Raw genomic sequence first — 12,842 nt, 5'->3', positions numbered from 1 at the left:
TTCTATTTTTAAAAGGTTAAAAATAGCTATTTTCAGACACCAGCCCAGGAAGCGCTGGGGTGAAGCGACGCGGCGGGACGTGAGGAGTAAACAAGCGCCGGGACGTGCCGGGCGGCGCGGAAGCCGCAGCTCCGAGGATGCTCGTGGAGGACGGGGACATCATGGGCCACCACGAGCCATGAATGTGTCCGCAAGGAGCTGCGGGGCTCAGCGCCAGTGGGGCTGCGCAGCCCCGAGGGAGGATGCTCAGCACCAAGATGGGACGCTCTTCCTCAAGGGAAGGTTCTCGGCATCAAAGGAGATGCTCAGCACCAAGGTTGGGTGATGGTGGTGCCCTGAAGAAGGGTGCTCAGCACCCAGGGGGATGCTCTGCACCCAGGGCGGTGCTCAGCCCTCACGGAGGATGCTCAGCATCGAGAAAGGTTGCTCGGCCCCGCGGAAGGATGCTCACACCCAAGGGGGATGCTCAGCACCCAGGGGGGAGATGCTCAGCCCCACGGCCCCAGGGTGCTCAGCACCGAGGTTGGGGGACGCTCAGATCCCATGGGGGTGTTCAGCATCCAGGAAGAATGGCTTATCGTGCCCAGCATCATGGTCCTGGCGCCTTCGTGGCTCAGCCAGTGGGATGGGATGCTCGGCTATTGCATGTGGTACCCACCACGGGAATCATAGAATGGTCCAGGTCGGAAGGGACCTTTCAGATCATCGAGTCCAACCATCAACCCAACACTGACAAAAACCACCACTACCGCATGTCCCTCAGCACCACGTCTGCCCGGCTTTTAAATCCCTCCAGGGATGGCGATTCCACCACTTCCCTGGGAAGAGGATGCGGAAAAACCATCTCCAAAAGCCCACAGCTGCTTTTTCTCCTTGCATTTTGCAGCTTTGCTCCCCTCTCCTCTCTACTAACTTGAAAGCCCACTCTGTTAGTGGCTGTGGCCTTCTGCTCACCCCATTTGCTATGTTTTTCTGTTGCAGACATCTAACGTGCCACACCGCAGCCAAAAGGAGTCGATATTTCAGCGAACATCCCATAGAGAAGATCCCCACCTGGAAGAACACCACATAGGGGTTTAAATACCGTGATTTTGCACAGCTGCCAGTTTAATTTCCAGACTTGTAGATGCTGGATGGGACCCCTCGAGGTCTCCGGTCCAAGCTCCAAAGCATGGTCAGCTTTGATGTGAGATCCAGCTCCAAAATTGGAGCAGGGGCTCAGGGTTCTCACAGGGGAGTTGTCCTGGTGTGCTGCTGCTTTCCAAACCGGGAGCTTTTGGGATGCTCCAGGCAGCTTCCAGGTGGCGAATGCCCTCCTCCATGCCCTGCAGAAAATGTGGTTTAAAAGGAGAAGCCTCTTAAAAAAAAATAAATCAAATAATGAATTAAGACACGCAATCTGCACAGTTCCTGGTAAGACATGTGTTGAAAACATCAAATAATGGCACCAGGAACCCTGGAAGTTCTGCGAAAACTCAGCATCCCTGGTGCCTTGCAGCCAGGGGACGTGAACACAGGGAGAGTCATAGCATCACAGAAGGGTTTGAGTTGGAAGGGACCTTAAAGATCACCCAGTTCCAACCCCCTGCCATGGGCAGGGACACCTCTCACTAGACCAGCTTGCTCCAAGCCCCGTCCAACCTGGCCTTGACCCCCTCCAGGGATGGGGCAGCCACAGCTTCTCTGGGCAACCTGGGCCAGGGGCTCACCGCCCTCACAGCCAAGAATTTCTGCCCGAGATCTCAGCTCAATCTCCCCTCTTGCAGTGGAAAACCCTTCCCCCTCGTCCCATGGCTCCCCTCCCTCATCCAGAGTCCCTCCACAGCTTTCCTGGAGCCCCTTGAGGGACTGGAGGGGGCTCCAAGGTCTCCCTGGAGCCTTCTCTTCTCCAGGCTGAACCCCCCCAACTATCTCAGCCCATCTTCATGGGAGAGGTGTTCCAGCCTTCTGAGGATCTCCGTGGCCTCCTCTAGACCCGCTCCCAGGAGGTCCGTGTCCTTCTTGTGTTGGGGGCTCCAGAGCTGGACTTTCTTTAAAATAGTCAAAGACCAAGGATGGGTGAGGAACTGGACCTCATCAGGGGCCAACGTGGCCCATCTTGGTCCAGGGACAGCACTGACCGCTCTTCCCTGCCCCAGTGCAACACTTGAAGCTGAGATAAGGATGAAGAGAGTCTCCTATGGGGGGTAGGGGGGTTTCACTTGGACTTCAGCCCCACTGCCTTGCATTTAACCCCATCCTTCAATCCAGTCCCTGCCTGTTGGCCAAGTGCGATCAGCAGAACCGTATCCACCTTCTCAAAAGAAGCCACCAAAATATCTGAAATAACCAGTGTGTACACAAGCAAGTTGGAACCCTGAATTTCTCTCAGCCTCCTGCCTTTACGCCAGCCTGGTTGCCGGATTGTGAATTGACAACTCTTGGTGCTGGGAAGGATGTTTTAGGTCTTTAAAGCATTGTAAGCCCTCAGGGGCTGGAAGTGAAGGTTCCTCAGGAGTGCTCCCCATATCCCCTGTCTCCAGCGCCTCCTTCCAAGGCTCAAAGGAGCTGTCGTTGGACGATTCAGCAGCAGTTGCCTCGGGATGGGGATACTGGCGCACCCACCAGCGGGAAGGGACTGTTTTCCGAAGGAGAGCAGAGAAGAAGAGACACGGGATGTCATCCACCCAGTGCCACGCGCACAAACCTTCTTCCCTTCAAGCTCTATGTGCCTTGGAAAAAACCACAAAGCGAGATCAAGCCAGCAGCAGCGCACCATGTGGGGCTGGTTTCAACCACCAATTTTAATGGGTTTCAAATCCTTCCCCAGCTGAACTGGTCACCACACGGGGCAGCGCTTGGGAGGAACAGATAGAATCATAGAATAGAATCATAGAATTGTTTTGGTTGGAAGGGACCTTTCACGCCACTGAGTCCAACCATCAACCCAACACTGACAAACCCACCACTACCCCATGTCCCTCAGCACCACGTCTGCCCGGCTTTTAAATCCCTCCAGGGATGGTGACTCCACCACTGCCCTGGGCAGCCTCTTCCAATGCCTGACAACCCTTTTGGGGAAGAAATTTTTCCTAATATCCATCCTAAACCTCCCCTGGGGCAACTTGAAGCCATTTCCTCTTGTCCCATGGCCTGTTCCTTGGGAGAAGAGCCCGACCCCCCCTGGCTACCCCCTCCTTTCAGGGCGTTGCAGAGAGCGAGAAGGTCTCCCCTCAGCCTCCTTTTCTCCAGGCTGAACACCCCCAGCTCCCTCAGCCGCTCCTCACAAGACTTGTGCTCCAGACCCCTCACCAGCTCCGGTGCCCTTCTCTGGACACGCTCCAGCACCTCAACGGCTTTTTGTGTGGTGAGGGGCCCAAAACTGGACACAGCACTCGAGGTGGGGGCTCACCAGTGCCCAGTACAGGGGGACCATCACTGCCCCAGTCCTGCTGGCCACACTAGTGCTGATACAGGCCAGGATGCTGTTGGCCTTCTCGGCCACCTGGGCACACTGCTGGCTCCTATTCAGCTGGCTGTCGACCAACACCCCCAGGTCCTTTTCTGCCGGGCAGCTCTCCAGCCACTCTGCCCCCAGCCTGTAGCGCTCATGGGTGTGTTAATGGAGCGAGAGCTGCCGTCGAGTTTCTACAGTGATCTCAGCACCGAGGGCTACAGATGCCATGACCCGCTGCCACGGAAGCAGACTGTGCCGCGGCAGGGGGTGCCCCAAATCCAGCCCAGCAGCACCCCACGTGCACCCCGGGGTGCTGCAGCACGCTCCCTAGAGCTGGGGAAGCAGCGAGGCGCTGACGCACGGCCCTGGCAAGCGCCCGCTCTCCCCTCTGCCGGCGCTCGGCCTCGCCGAGTCGCATTTTGCTTCCTTATAAGGCCCTGCTGCTCTGCGCTCCCCTCTCCGGTATCTGCGGCCGAGCTGGCATTGCCTCTTCAGAGAGCAAAACAATTCCCCACACGCCGCCAGGACACCCTCCTGCCCTCCGTTAGCACCCAGCAGCGCTTCCTCCCATCCCTCCTCTGGTTTTCTTTAACTAGATAAAGGCCAGGCAACCACGGAGTGGGAAACACAGAAGGTTTTTTTTCCGAGCAGGCTCTGCCCCGTGGGAAAGAGGGCTGTAAATCAGCTGTGCTATCTCCTGAACAAGGGACGGGGACTTTTCATCCATAGGAGCAGCATTTCTAGCCCCTTCCCAGGGCACAGGCGGTCGCTGGGTCAGAGGCACCTCGGCCAACTGATGCATCTATAGCTTTGCCCCAGAGCACGTGGCGGTGCAGCTTCTTCAGCCTCTCACCCCACCTGCAAAACAAGGGTGAAGCTCACTCCGCCTTAAAAAAAAAAAGGCTTTCAGGAAGCCTGAGCAAAGAACCACTGTGAAATACGCTATTTAGCGGAGAATATTAAATTAACATCCTCTCCCACAGCCTCTTCTGGGTGTAAAGGGGGTGGGAAGGGAAATGCAGGAGGAAGATGAGAAAAAAAAAAATCCCTAAAAGATTCCTGTATCTCCAGGATGAGGTTCTGGACCCTGAGCACCATCGATACCAAGTCTCGAGCCAACCGGGAGGCAGGAGATGTGGTCCTCGTGCCTGGCTCGGGGCTGCCACCGCCTCCCAGACATTTTGTCCCCCACCAGCCACAGGGTGCCAAATGGGTGACGTCTGGAAGAAGGAACCTTCTCCCTTTAAGCAGCAGCTAGGGGACGCAGCCCCGTTCCTGGGGACACAGCTCCAGGCTCGCCAAGGGACCCGAGGCCCCCCTGTGGGCTGGCAGCCCATGAAGTGCAGGAGGGGGAGTATGAGATCATGATTTTTGGAAGCCTGAAGTTCGCCTATGTCCTGCTTCTTCAGACATTAAGTCATTTTCCTGAGGAAGTCGCATATGACGTTGATCTGGTTATAGAGGGAGTCGGGGTGGAGCAGCGAGCTCCAGCTAGACCACGGTGGAGGTGAGGTGCAAGAGCAGCAGGGACACCACGTCCCATCAACATCTGCCACGGGAATAAGACTCAAGGGGTCAATTCAATACAGATCCTGAGAGTTTGAGATGTTCTCACTCACATTTGGGATGCTCTAAAAGGCTCAGTTTAATGCTCGCAACCCTGGTTTCGATGGCAGAACTCTTTCCCCACTTCACCAGTGATATTCTTCCATGCAGCTGAATGTCACAGCTACCACGGGAAATCAGGCTGCAGCACATCATTTAAGGAGAAGCAAGGACAAAAGCAAAAAAAAAAAAAAATCTTTATTTAAGGGGTTTTGTTACTTATTACTTTTCAAAATACACCCCCAATTCTACCAAGAATAACAGAAACACTACAGTGGTTCGGGTTTTTTTTAAACAGTTAAATTTTCTTCATAAAAGTCAGAACAAGGTTGTTCATTCTTCCCCCATGGCCCTCTGCTGCCCACGTCACTCCAACGTACCACGAGAGCACGAAACGTTTTTTTTTCGGCTTGTGCAGCAACCTCTGTGAGTACCGTGCCAGTTCTGCCTTCCCATTTTCCCATTATTTTTTTCCCTATACATCTCCAACACAGAAAGTCCAGAATTTCAGTTCTTAACTCTCACGGGGAGCCACATGGGGAGGGTGCTGAGCGACGAGGTGACCCTTGAAGAGCCCCAGGAGCAGCGATCCACACAGTGAGCAGCTGAACCCACCCAGCCAGGACACAGGCACGAATCCAGAGACACTGCTGGTTTGAAGGAGATCCTCTCACATCTGCTGAGGGTGCAAGCTGCCGAGGGTGATGTGACTTCATTCGAGTCAACTCTTGGTCACTAACAGGTGTGTGCTCAAATTTCTCCAGTCACCAACCTGATCTCCTGGTCAGGATGACTGTCAATACAGTTGTTTGGCCCTTTTACTGCCCACAGGTCGGAATACTTTCAGCCGGGTGTCTAAAGACATTTCTTCCTTGGTTCACACTCCTCAGACTTTATCTACCTTTCTGCCAACACAAGCACTTTCTATACGAATATGGATATACATATCCATACGTACGTTGGCCTAACACCACCCAGAAACAACCACTGATGACATCAGTCACCCATTTGGGAGCCCTCACCAAGCCAAGCTTCAGAAATGCTCAGCACCCATCTTCTAGAAGATCTGGCTTTTACATGCATCTATCAAATTTGGCACCAGAAAAATCAGGAGGCATCCAAAAAGACGACTCATTTCTGATTAACAGGACTGCAGTGCTTTATTCGTCTCCAATAACTGGTTCCTCAGGACCGTTTGCCATGACATACTTCCTTCAGCAGGCAGATGACGAGATGTCCTAGAAAACAACTCTCCCGTTGTTTGGTTTATGCCTGTAAAAAGAACTTCAGGCAACCCAAAAACTACAAACCCAAAAAGCAGCGCGCAGTCCCTCACGGACAAGGACAGCAGGTACCTGCCGGGTGTTATCAGAACTGCCCTCTAATCACCCTGCCCTTTGACTCATTAACTTTCAAGGTTGAAGACACAGTTGCTTTCCCAATAACAGCGAAGCCTTCCCCCAATTACATGGGAGCCAATTGTGTGGGAAGCCTCAAAGATGTTTTTGCAAAGACAGAGCACCAACAGCGTCCCGGTCTATAATTAGGCATCTGAGCAATTTACAGAGGATATGTTCAAGGAAGAAAAAAGTAAGAGAATTTTATATGCACTGCTTTGTCCAAAAAAAGATTATGAAAGGCAGAGCAAAAACTATTTACCAGTCTTAGGGGGAAAATTAAGTTCATTTCATTCAGTTAAAGCCGCAGCAGATGTTCAGTATTTGCGTGTATGCCCGAAGACCTGCTACATTGCAGCTTCTAACCAACATTTAGATCAATCTGGGGAGTTGGGGGCGTAAAGAGAAGGGAAAAAAAGCCACAACTTGACTCCTAAATAAGTCCAACTACCACTTGTGGAACAGGTGAGAGGCTGAATAAAAAAATAAAGTTTCATGTGGATAGATTAAAGTCTTTCAAGAGTTCCTCTAGATTTTGCGATTCCCATACTGCTTTGTAAAGACGATTGAAATTATTGCAGTAACAAATAAAACTTTTCTCCGATACAAAATCTAGTCCAGAGGGCTTACTTACACAGTAAGCAAGATATCTTACGTAAGTGAAGATTGCATGTTGTTATCCTCCAACGCAGCGGCTTTCAGAAAGCCACACAAAAAGAGCAACACTCCCAAGCTGCCAAGAGGACCGGGAGAAAAACCCAGTTCATTTCTTCTGAAAAAAACCCATGATGGAGACCTGTTTGTTGGCTCTGTTGGCAGTAGCTGCCCCTTTCTTAAGGTTCTTCTTTTCTTCCTTTGGTTCTTTCTTCAGAGGCTGCGCAGGCTGTTTGTGTGCAGCTGGTGGCTTGGCCTTGGCGAAGTCATCCTCGCTGTCTGTACAGGATTCACTCTCGTAAACCTTCTCAGTCACTGGTTAAAAGAAAAGAGGAACAGATGATGATGGTTAAGCCTGAGACCTCCCCACTGCACTTCTGGAAATGAGCATTTTGGGTTCAAAGGAGTAACATGCCAGATACAGGAATTAAATCCGTTGCTCAAGGTTATGCAGTAGATCCAGAGGACTGGATGGGCTTTCCATACACTGAGCCAAACCGTCTCCCTTCTTTCTTAAGTGTAAGGTGGCAGGTTAGTGACTCAGGAGCTTTAATGTCATTAGCTCTTTCAAAACGGCCTATACACATTCATTCACCATACCCACACCCTAAATAGCATCTCCCCACCGGGAAGGGCCCTCGAGAGCACAAGTTCCCTCTCCAAACCTATTCAAGCATTGCCCTCTTCTAGAAACGAGGGTCAACTGGACTGAAGACCTCCGCAGCTCAAACAGTTCTCTACCAGGGACTGGCCTGCAGCCATCAACTTGTCTTGCACAGGCTGACAAGGAGCTATCAGAAAGTGATGAATCTGAACGAGATCAGTATCCATACTTTAGCATTTGATGATGGAACATCTACTTTAAGGTTAAAATCCACCATTTTGACTTGGCCTGATTTTCATTTGCCAAAGCAAACAGATTGTCCTGAAATCCAGACAAGACAACCCAGAGACAGGGACAGCCTTCCCTCACCAGCACCACACACATCGGACGGTCAGGGAAGAGCGAAGCAAACGCATCGCAGAGATGAGAGAAGGAGCACAAAACCCTGGGGGCGGCTTCTTCCCATACAGGTGGGCAAGCAGGGCAAATATAAAGAAATCCCTTAAAAAAATAAAACCAAACCCGTGGCTGAAATCAAGGACTATGACTGAATGGGATTGCCAGCTCACTGCTGTCAGCGTCGAGCGATGGGGATATAAAACAATGCTCACGGAAATTAAACTGAAGTCAGCTCCACTGATGGAAGCCATCGTTAGATACTAGTAAATGTTGTTGTATCGGCTTTCCCAGCAGTGCTCTGGTATTCTTCTAGTAAGTCATTTTTCTTTAGCAACTGTATTCTTTTAAACAGATGTCCTAACTTCCCTTCTTCTGGGAAACTGGCTTTCACTTGTATTAATGCATCAAATTAAATAAGGTTTTCTACGTAACCAGAAACCGGGAAAAGGAATGGTAGGAAATCCTGCTCCGCAGCGCCAGCGGATGCTCAGACATGGACTGTAAACCCAAGCTAACCTCCCTTCAGAGGCAACTGGCTTTTCAGCGAGAAGCTTTAACAGACCACTGGCCACTTACTGAGCTTTAAAAAGCTATCGTGTTGTCACCCCTGTCAGTAATTGTTGATAACTCCAAGGGCATGCACTTAATCCTCTCCAACTGCAAGACAACACATCTGAGATCGACCTTCTTTTACCGAGATCTCAGCTGAACTTAAAACTTCTGTATTTGCAGCAACTACGGGCACACAGATAGATCGTTACTGACGCTCATCTCGCAGCAAGACTCACTAAATCGCAGTAACTCAAATTATGTGAGCTCTAACTTAAGCCAGTGCTGTAAGACAAATTTACCTGCAATGTACACGCATATATTCCAATATACAAGTCCATGTGCATCCTTTCAAGCTTTAGAAAGTGGAAGGTAGAAACGCACTAGCTTAAACCTCAGTAATTCCCCTTTGCTATAGACTAAGAGCAGGCACTCAACTGAGTCCCAGTTGAAGCATGGTAACGTGTCTTGTGCTTAATTCCACAGATACTTTAATTGCTCAATTTCCCTCAGGGCTAATCCCTAAATTACTTTTGCTTTTTGACACCAATTCCTTGCTATTGCAGCTATTGTGAAAATGATCACTTAAAAATCATGGAGAACAGCCTAATCTTAATGTTAGGATTTGATGTCTCTATAATCTAGTCCTTGTTCAACAAAAAGAAAAAAAAAAGAAAAAAGAGACAGTAGGGAGAGGGGGAAAAGCCCCTATATTTCAAAGAATAACAACAATTTACATTAGCCTGGGAGATTTGCAAGTTATTTAGCCTTCAAATGATTAGGCTTGTGCATGGAAAGGGTAGGGAAGGGAGGGGAGGAGAGAAACTGGACAGTAACCAGACAGCACGTTCTGCGCAACAGAGACTGGCAGGTTTTTAGTAGAAAGAAGCATCTCCTCCCTACCCAGTTCCTCAGCATCCCAGCTCCATCCCTCCCTCCTTCCTAGAGGATCCATCTCCCAAAGGCACAACAGGGGCTTGTGTTTCCCTTTTCATAAAGCGGTAGTGGATATGAACTATGAAACCAAAGGTCTGGATTTCACAAGAGACTATTTAAGCCCCTTGGGGGCAGGGAGAAGAGAAAGAAAGGCAATTTTCCCAGCCCTGGTATGTTTGGAAAGGGCTGAAGAGACAGAAGAGTGCTCTTTGTTGGAAGCTGAACCCGGAACAGTCATTACTGCAAGCTCTGGATGCAGACCTCGTTCAACTCAACTGCCCAGCTAATGCTTTTTTGTTCCATTTTCCTTCCAAGTGTTTTTATGGTTCTATCTGGGATGGGAGAGCAAAACACCCCATAACACAACTAGCCAAAGCAGTCAATAACTTTGTGCAAGTCCAATTCTTTGACAAAAATCCAGTACTTGAGATTTCAGTTACTAGCACAGCCAGTTGCTGAGTGCTAGCTTTATATTTCTTTAACGGAGACACACAAAGTTAATAGGAAACATAAGATACAACTACACAGGCAGGTGCAAACAGACACAAGCTGACTCATGTCCAGGCAGCTCCAAATCTGGGCCAAGCAAGCCTGCATCTATCTACGCTTATGCACAACGACAAACCTGTACAACGGCAACAGATCTCCTCCTAGAACTGGCTGAGCTCCCGTGACATCTACTCAAATCAGCAAGGCTGGAGAATGTTAAGCATCCCATATAATTGAGCTGACAACAGCGCTACAAAAAACACATTCCACCCTCTTAATTTTTTTTTTTTAAAACCTTTGGGGGAAAAAAAAAAAAAGAAAAAGAAAAAATTCTGAACTCCTGCAGCTCTACTTCAATGTCAGGACACAGAGGAGGAAACAAGTACAGCGGTGTTACGCAGCTTTTTGCAGGTAACAGGAGGAAGCAGTGTCCAGTCAGGCTGGAATTCAAAGCCTCTGGCTCTCAGTACTTCTGTAGAGGCTCTCTTCCCTCCTGAAAGCAGAGCCATCCTTATCAGAAACAGAAACCCTTCTCAAGGATTTAATCCCCAACTTACTCCTTGTTTATTTGGGATACTTAAAGTTTATATTAACATATAATCAAGCTCTGCTGCACAGCTCTGGATTTATCTCCGAAAGAAAAAAAAACAACCCAAAACCAACCAAACAACTCATCCCAGACAGAATTTATCCCAAAACCTAGACACCTCTCTGCATCATCTTTAAGCAGTTGTATCTTTGGAGAAGAGAGCAGATGAAGCAAGTGCTCATGCTGGCAGGAGGAAATAGAGAAGAAATGGAAGAAATTCTGTGAATAATCAAAAAAGAATAAGGATTCAGCCACAGCTCCATGACTCCTTACCCAGGCCTTCACTAAAGGGCAGTTACCTCAGTCTGGGAGCATGAGGTCGAAGGGGAATAACAAAATGATTTTGTGAACCTCTTTCAAAGCCCGGGAGAGGCTGGCCTGTAAGAATCTTCAACACAGCTTCAATAAAGTTAATTCCACTGAGGTGTCTTACCCATGCAGCCTTCTTCTGAGTCAATAAACATTTTGGATTTCAGCACACGCTTCCGTTTCCTCTTCCTCCCTCCAGCTGAAACCTGAAGGATATTGAGTATTGTGAGAAATCAAGTGTTAAGGCCCCATGCACGTACACAGGTCATAAAAGCAGCAGCCCCAGGAGTGAAATGTGGTCTCTCTAATGAAGCTGAGCATGATTTGATAAGCAACTCTGTCCCTTCCCAGGATATCCTAGTCTCGTTTGTGTAAATGCCACAATTCTCCCCATCCTACCAGGACAAATTTCAGAGAGGCACAATGCAACTTAACTGAGACAGCAAGCTTTCCCGTCTGCCAGCACAGGGGACACATTTCTCTTCTGGGGCATGTGACGTGTTGAAATGTGTTAAATTATGTGAGAAGCTGGCACTGGGATTGTCCCATCATACCTCTGAAGAATGAGGAAATAACAAGGTGTGCAAGACATCAGAGCTCCTGCTGTGACAAAAAGCTGCGCTTTCGTGAAACTACATTTATTTTCTCAGCTCAGAGGTTAACTTCTTGCCAATCACAGCCCACCTCCCTCAAACAGCAGCTTTCCTGCGATACAAGGCTGAATACCCGGAGTCTCTGGTTTCATTTCTGACCCTGCCCTGACTCCGGAGGCCAAGATTCAGGAAAAAAAAAAAAGAGTGTTCAAATATGAGCCACAATTCATAGAACCATTAGGAGGGAAAAAGAGAAGAAAACAGAAAACTGCATCATGTCAGCAGAAAAGCTAGAGTTTAAATAATTGTCTAGAAAATGAATGAACTAGTGAACATGGTGGATTCTTTCAAGCAGGATGATGGGATGACTTGACAAGTGAACAGGACTTCCCCCCTAGCATCTGAAAAGTGGTTGGGCAATCCCCATCGAGTCGGATAAAAACAGAAGTTAATCACCCTACTATGCTCTTACCTCTGTGGATGCAGGCTCCAGTTCAGTTTTCAGAGCAGGTACAGGGGGTGGAGATGGAGCTTTCTCTTCCTCGGGTGTGGGAGGCAGCGGGACATCTGCTAAGAAGATGAACATCTTAATAGCACATGGGTCTAATGCCTGCTTGCAGGTACCCTTTTGTCTCATCATTTCATTTAACCCTGAGCAATTGCTTGTAACCTGCATTTAGATCAAGGTTTACAAGTTCTCGATCAGATTTGTTTAATTCATGTCGGGACAAGTCGTCCGAAGTGGTTGGCCTGCAGCCAGAGTGCTCACCAGTTCCCAAAGGAAGGAGAGTGAGATAGGATGGGAGAAGTGCATTTGGGATTTTTGGTAAGCCAAAAATCAGTTCCACCAAATGAAACTTTAAAAATAAGCACAGAAACTGGCATGTTATAGCCATATATTTCACTTGCTCATTAAAAAGAGGGACTGTAATTTGTTTAGAAATTGAAAGAGGCAGGGTTTAAGACTACGTATGCCCAAAACACTGGACGACCTTAGTTTCTCTACCTCTCCCCCACTGGTAAAACAGTCATTGCTTAACAGTGGTGCTATACATCCCAAACAATCCGTGCTATTAGCTCAAAACTACCTTAATCCAAGAATTAAGTGCAACATGCTATTACCCACCCTAAAAGATTGTTAAGGGACACCCCAACCTTTCATTTAAAGAACAAGTAAAAACCAAACCACCCCAAAAAACTAAGCCCATTCTCTCATCTGCCATCACCTGTGCTCTCCTCCGGAGATAGTGGAATCCTTTCAATGGCAAAAATAACTGAAATA

At 48.8% G+C, this 12,842-nt stretch overlaps 1 protein-coding gene across 2 annotated transcripts in view; it reads right to left on the bottom strand.

The window, feature by feature from the left end:
- Positions 1–5,221: 5,221 nt before the first annotated feature.
- The window catches only part of POLD3 (DNA polymerase delta 3, accessory subunit), a 29,551-nt gene continuing 21,930 nt past the window's right edge, over positions 5,222–12,842 (bottom strand). Inside the window, exons 10-12 of one of the 2 annotated variants that reach the window (XM_074572230.1) lie at positions 12,033–12,130; positions 11,092–11,173; positions 5,222–7,407 (exon numbers count right to left, since the gene is read on the bottom strand). In XM_074572230.1, the coding sequence (XP_074428331.1) occupies positions 7,202–7,407; positions 11,092–11,173; positions 12,033–12,130 (386 nt within the window). In that variant the 3' untranslated portion in view covers positions 5,222–7,201. The remainder of the gene's footprint in view (positions 7,408–11,091; positions 11,174–12,032; positions 12,131–12,842) is intronic. The other variant, XM_074572231.1, reaches the window with a different exon arrangement.

This window comes from Larus michahellis, chromosome 1, assembly GCF_964199755.1.
Source record: "Larus michahellis chromosome 1, bLarMic1.1, whole genome shotgun sequence".
Lineage (NCBI taxonomy): Eukaryota > Metazoa > Chordata > Aves > Charadriiformes > Laridae > Larus > Larus michahellis.
Note: the sequence above shows the minus strand (reverse complement) of the source record. Positions and strands in the feature narration are given on the sequence as shown.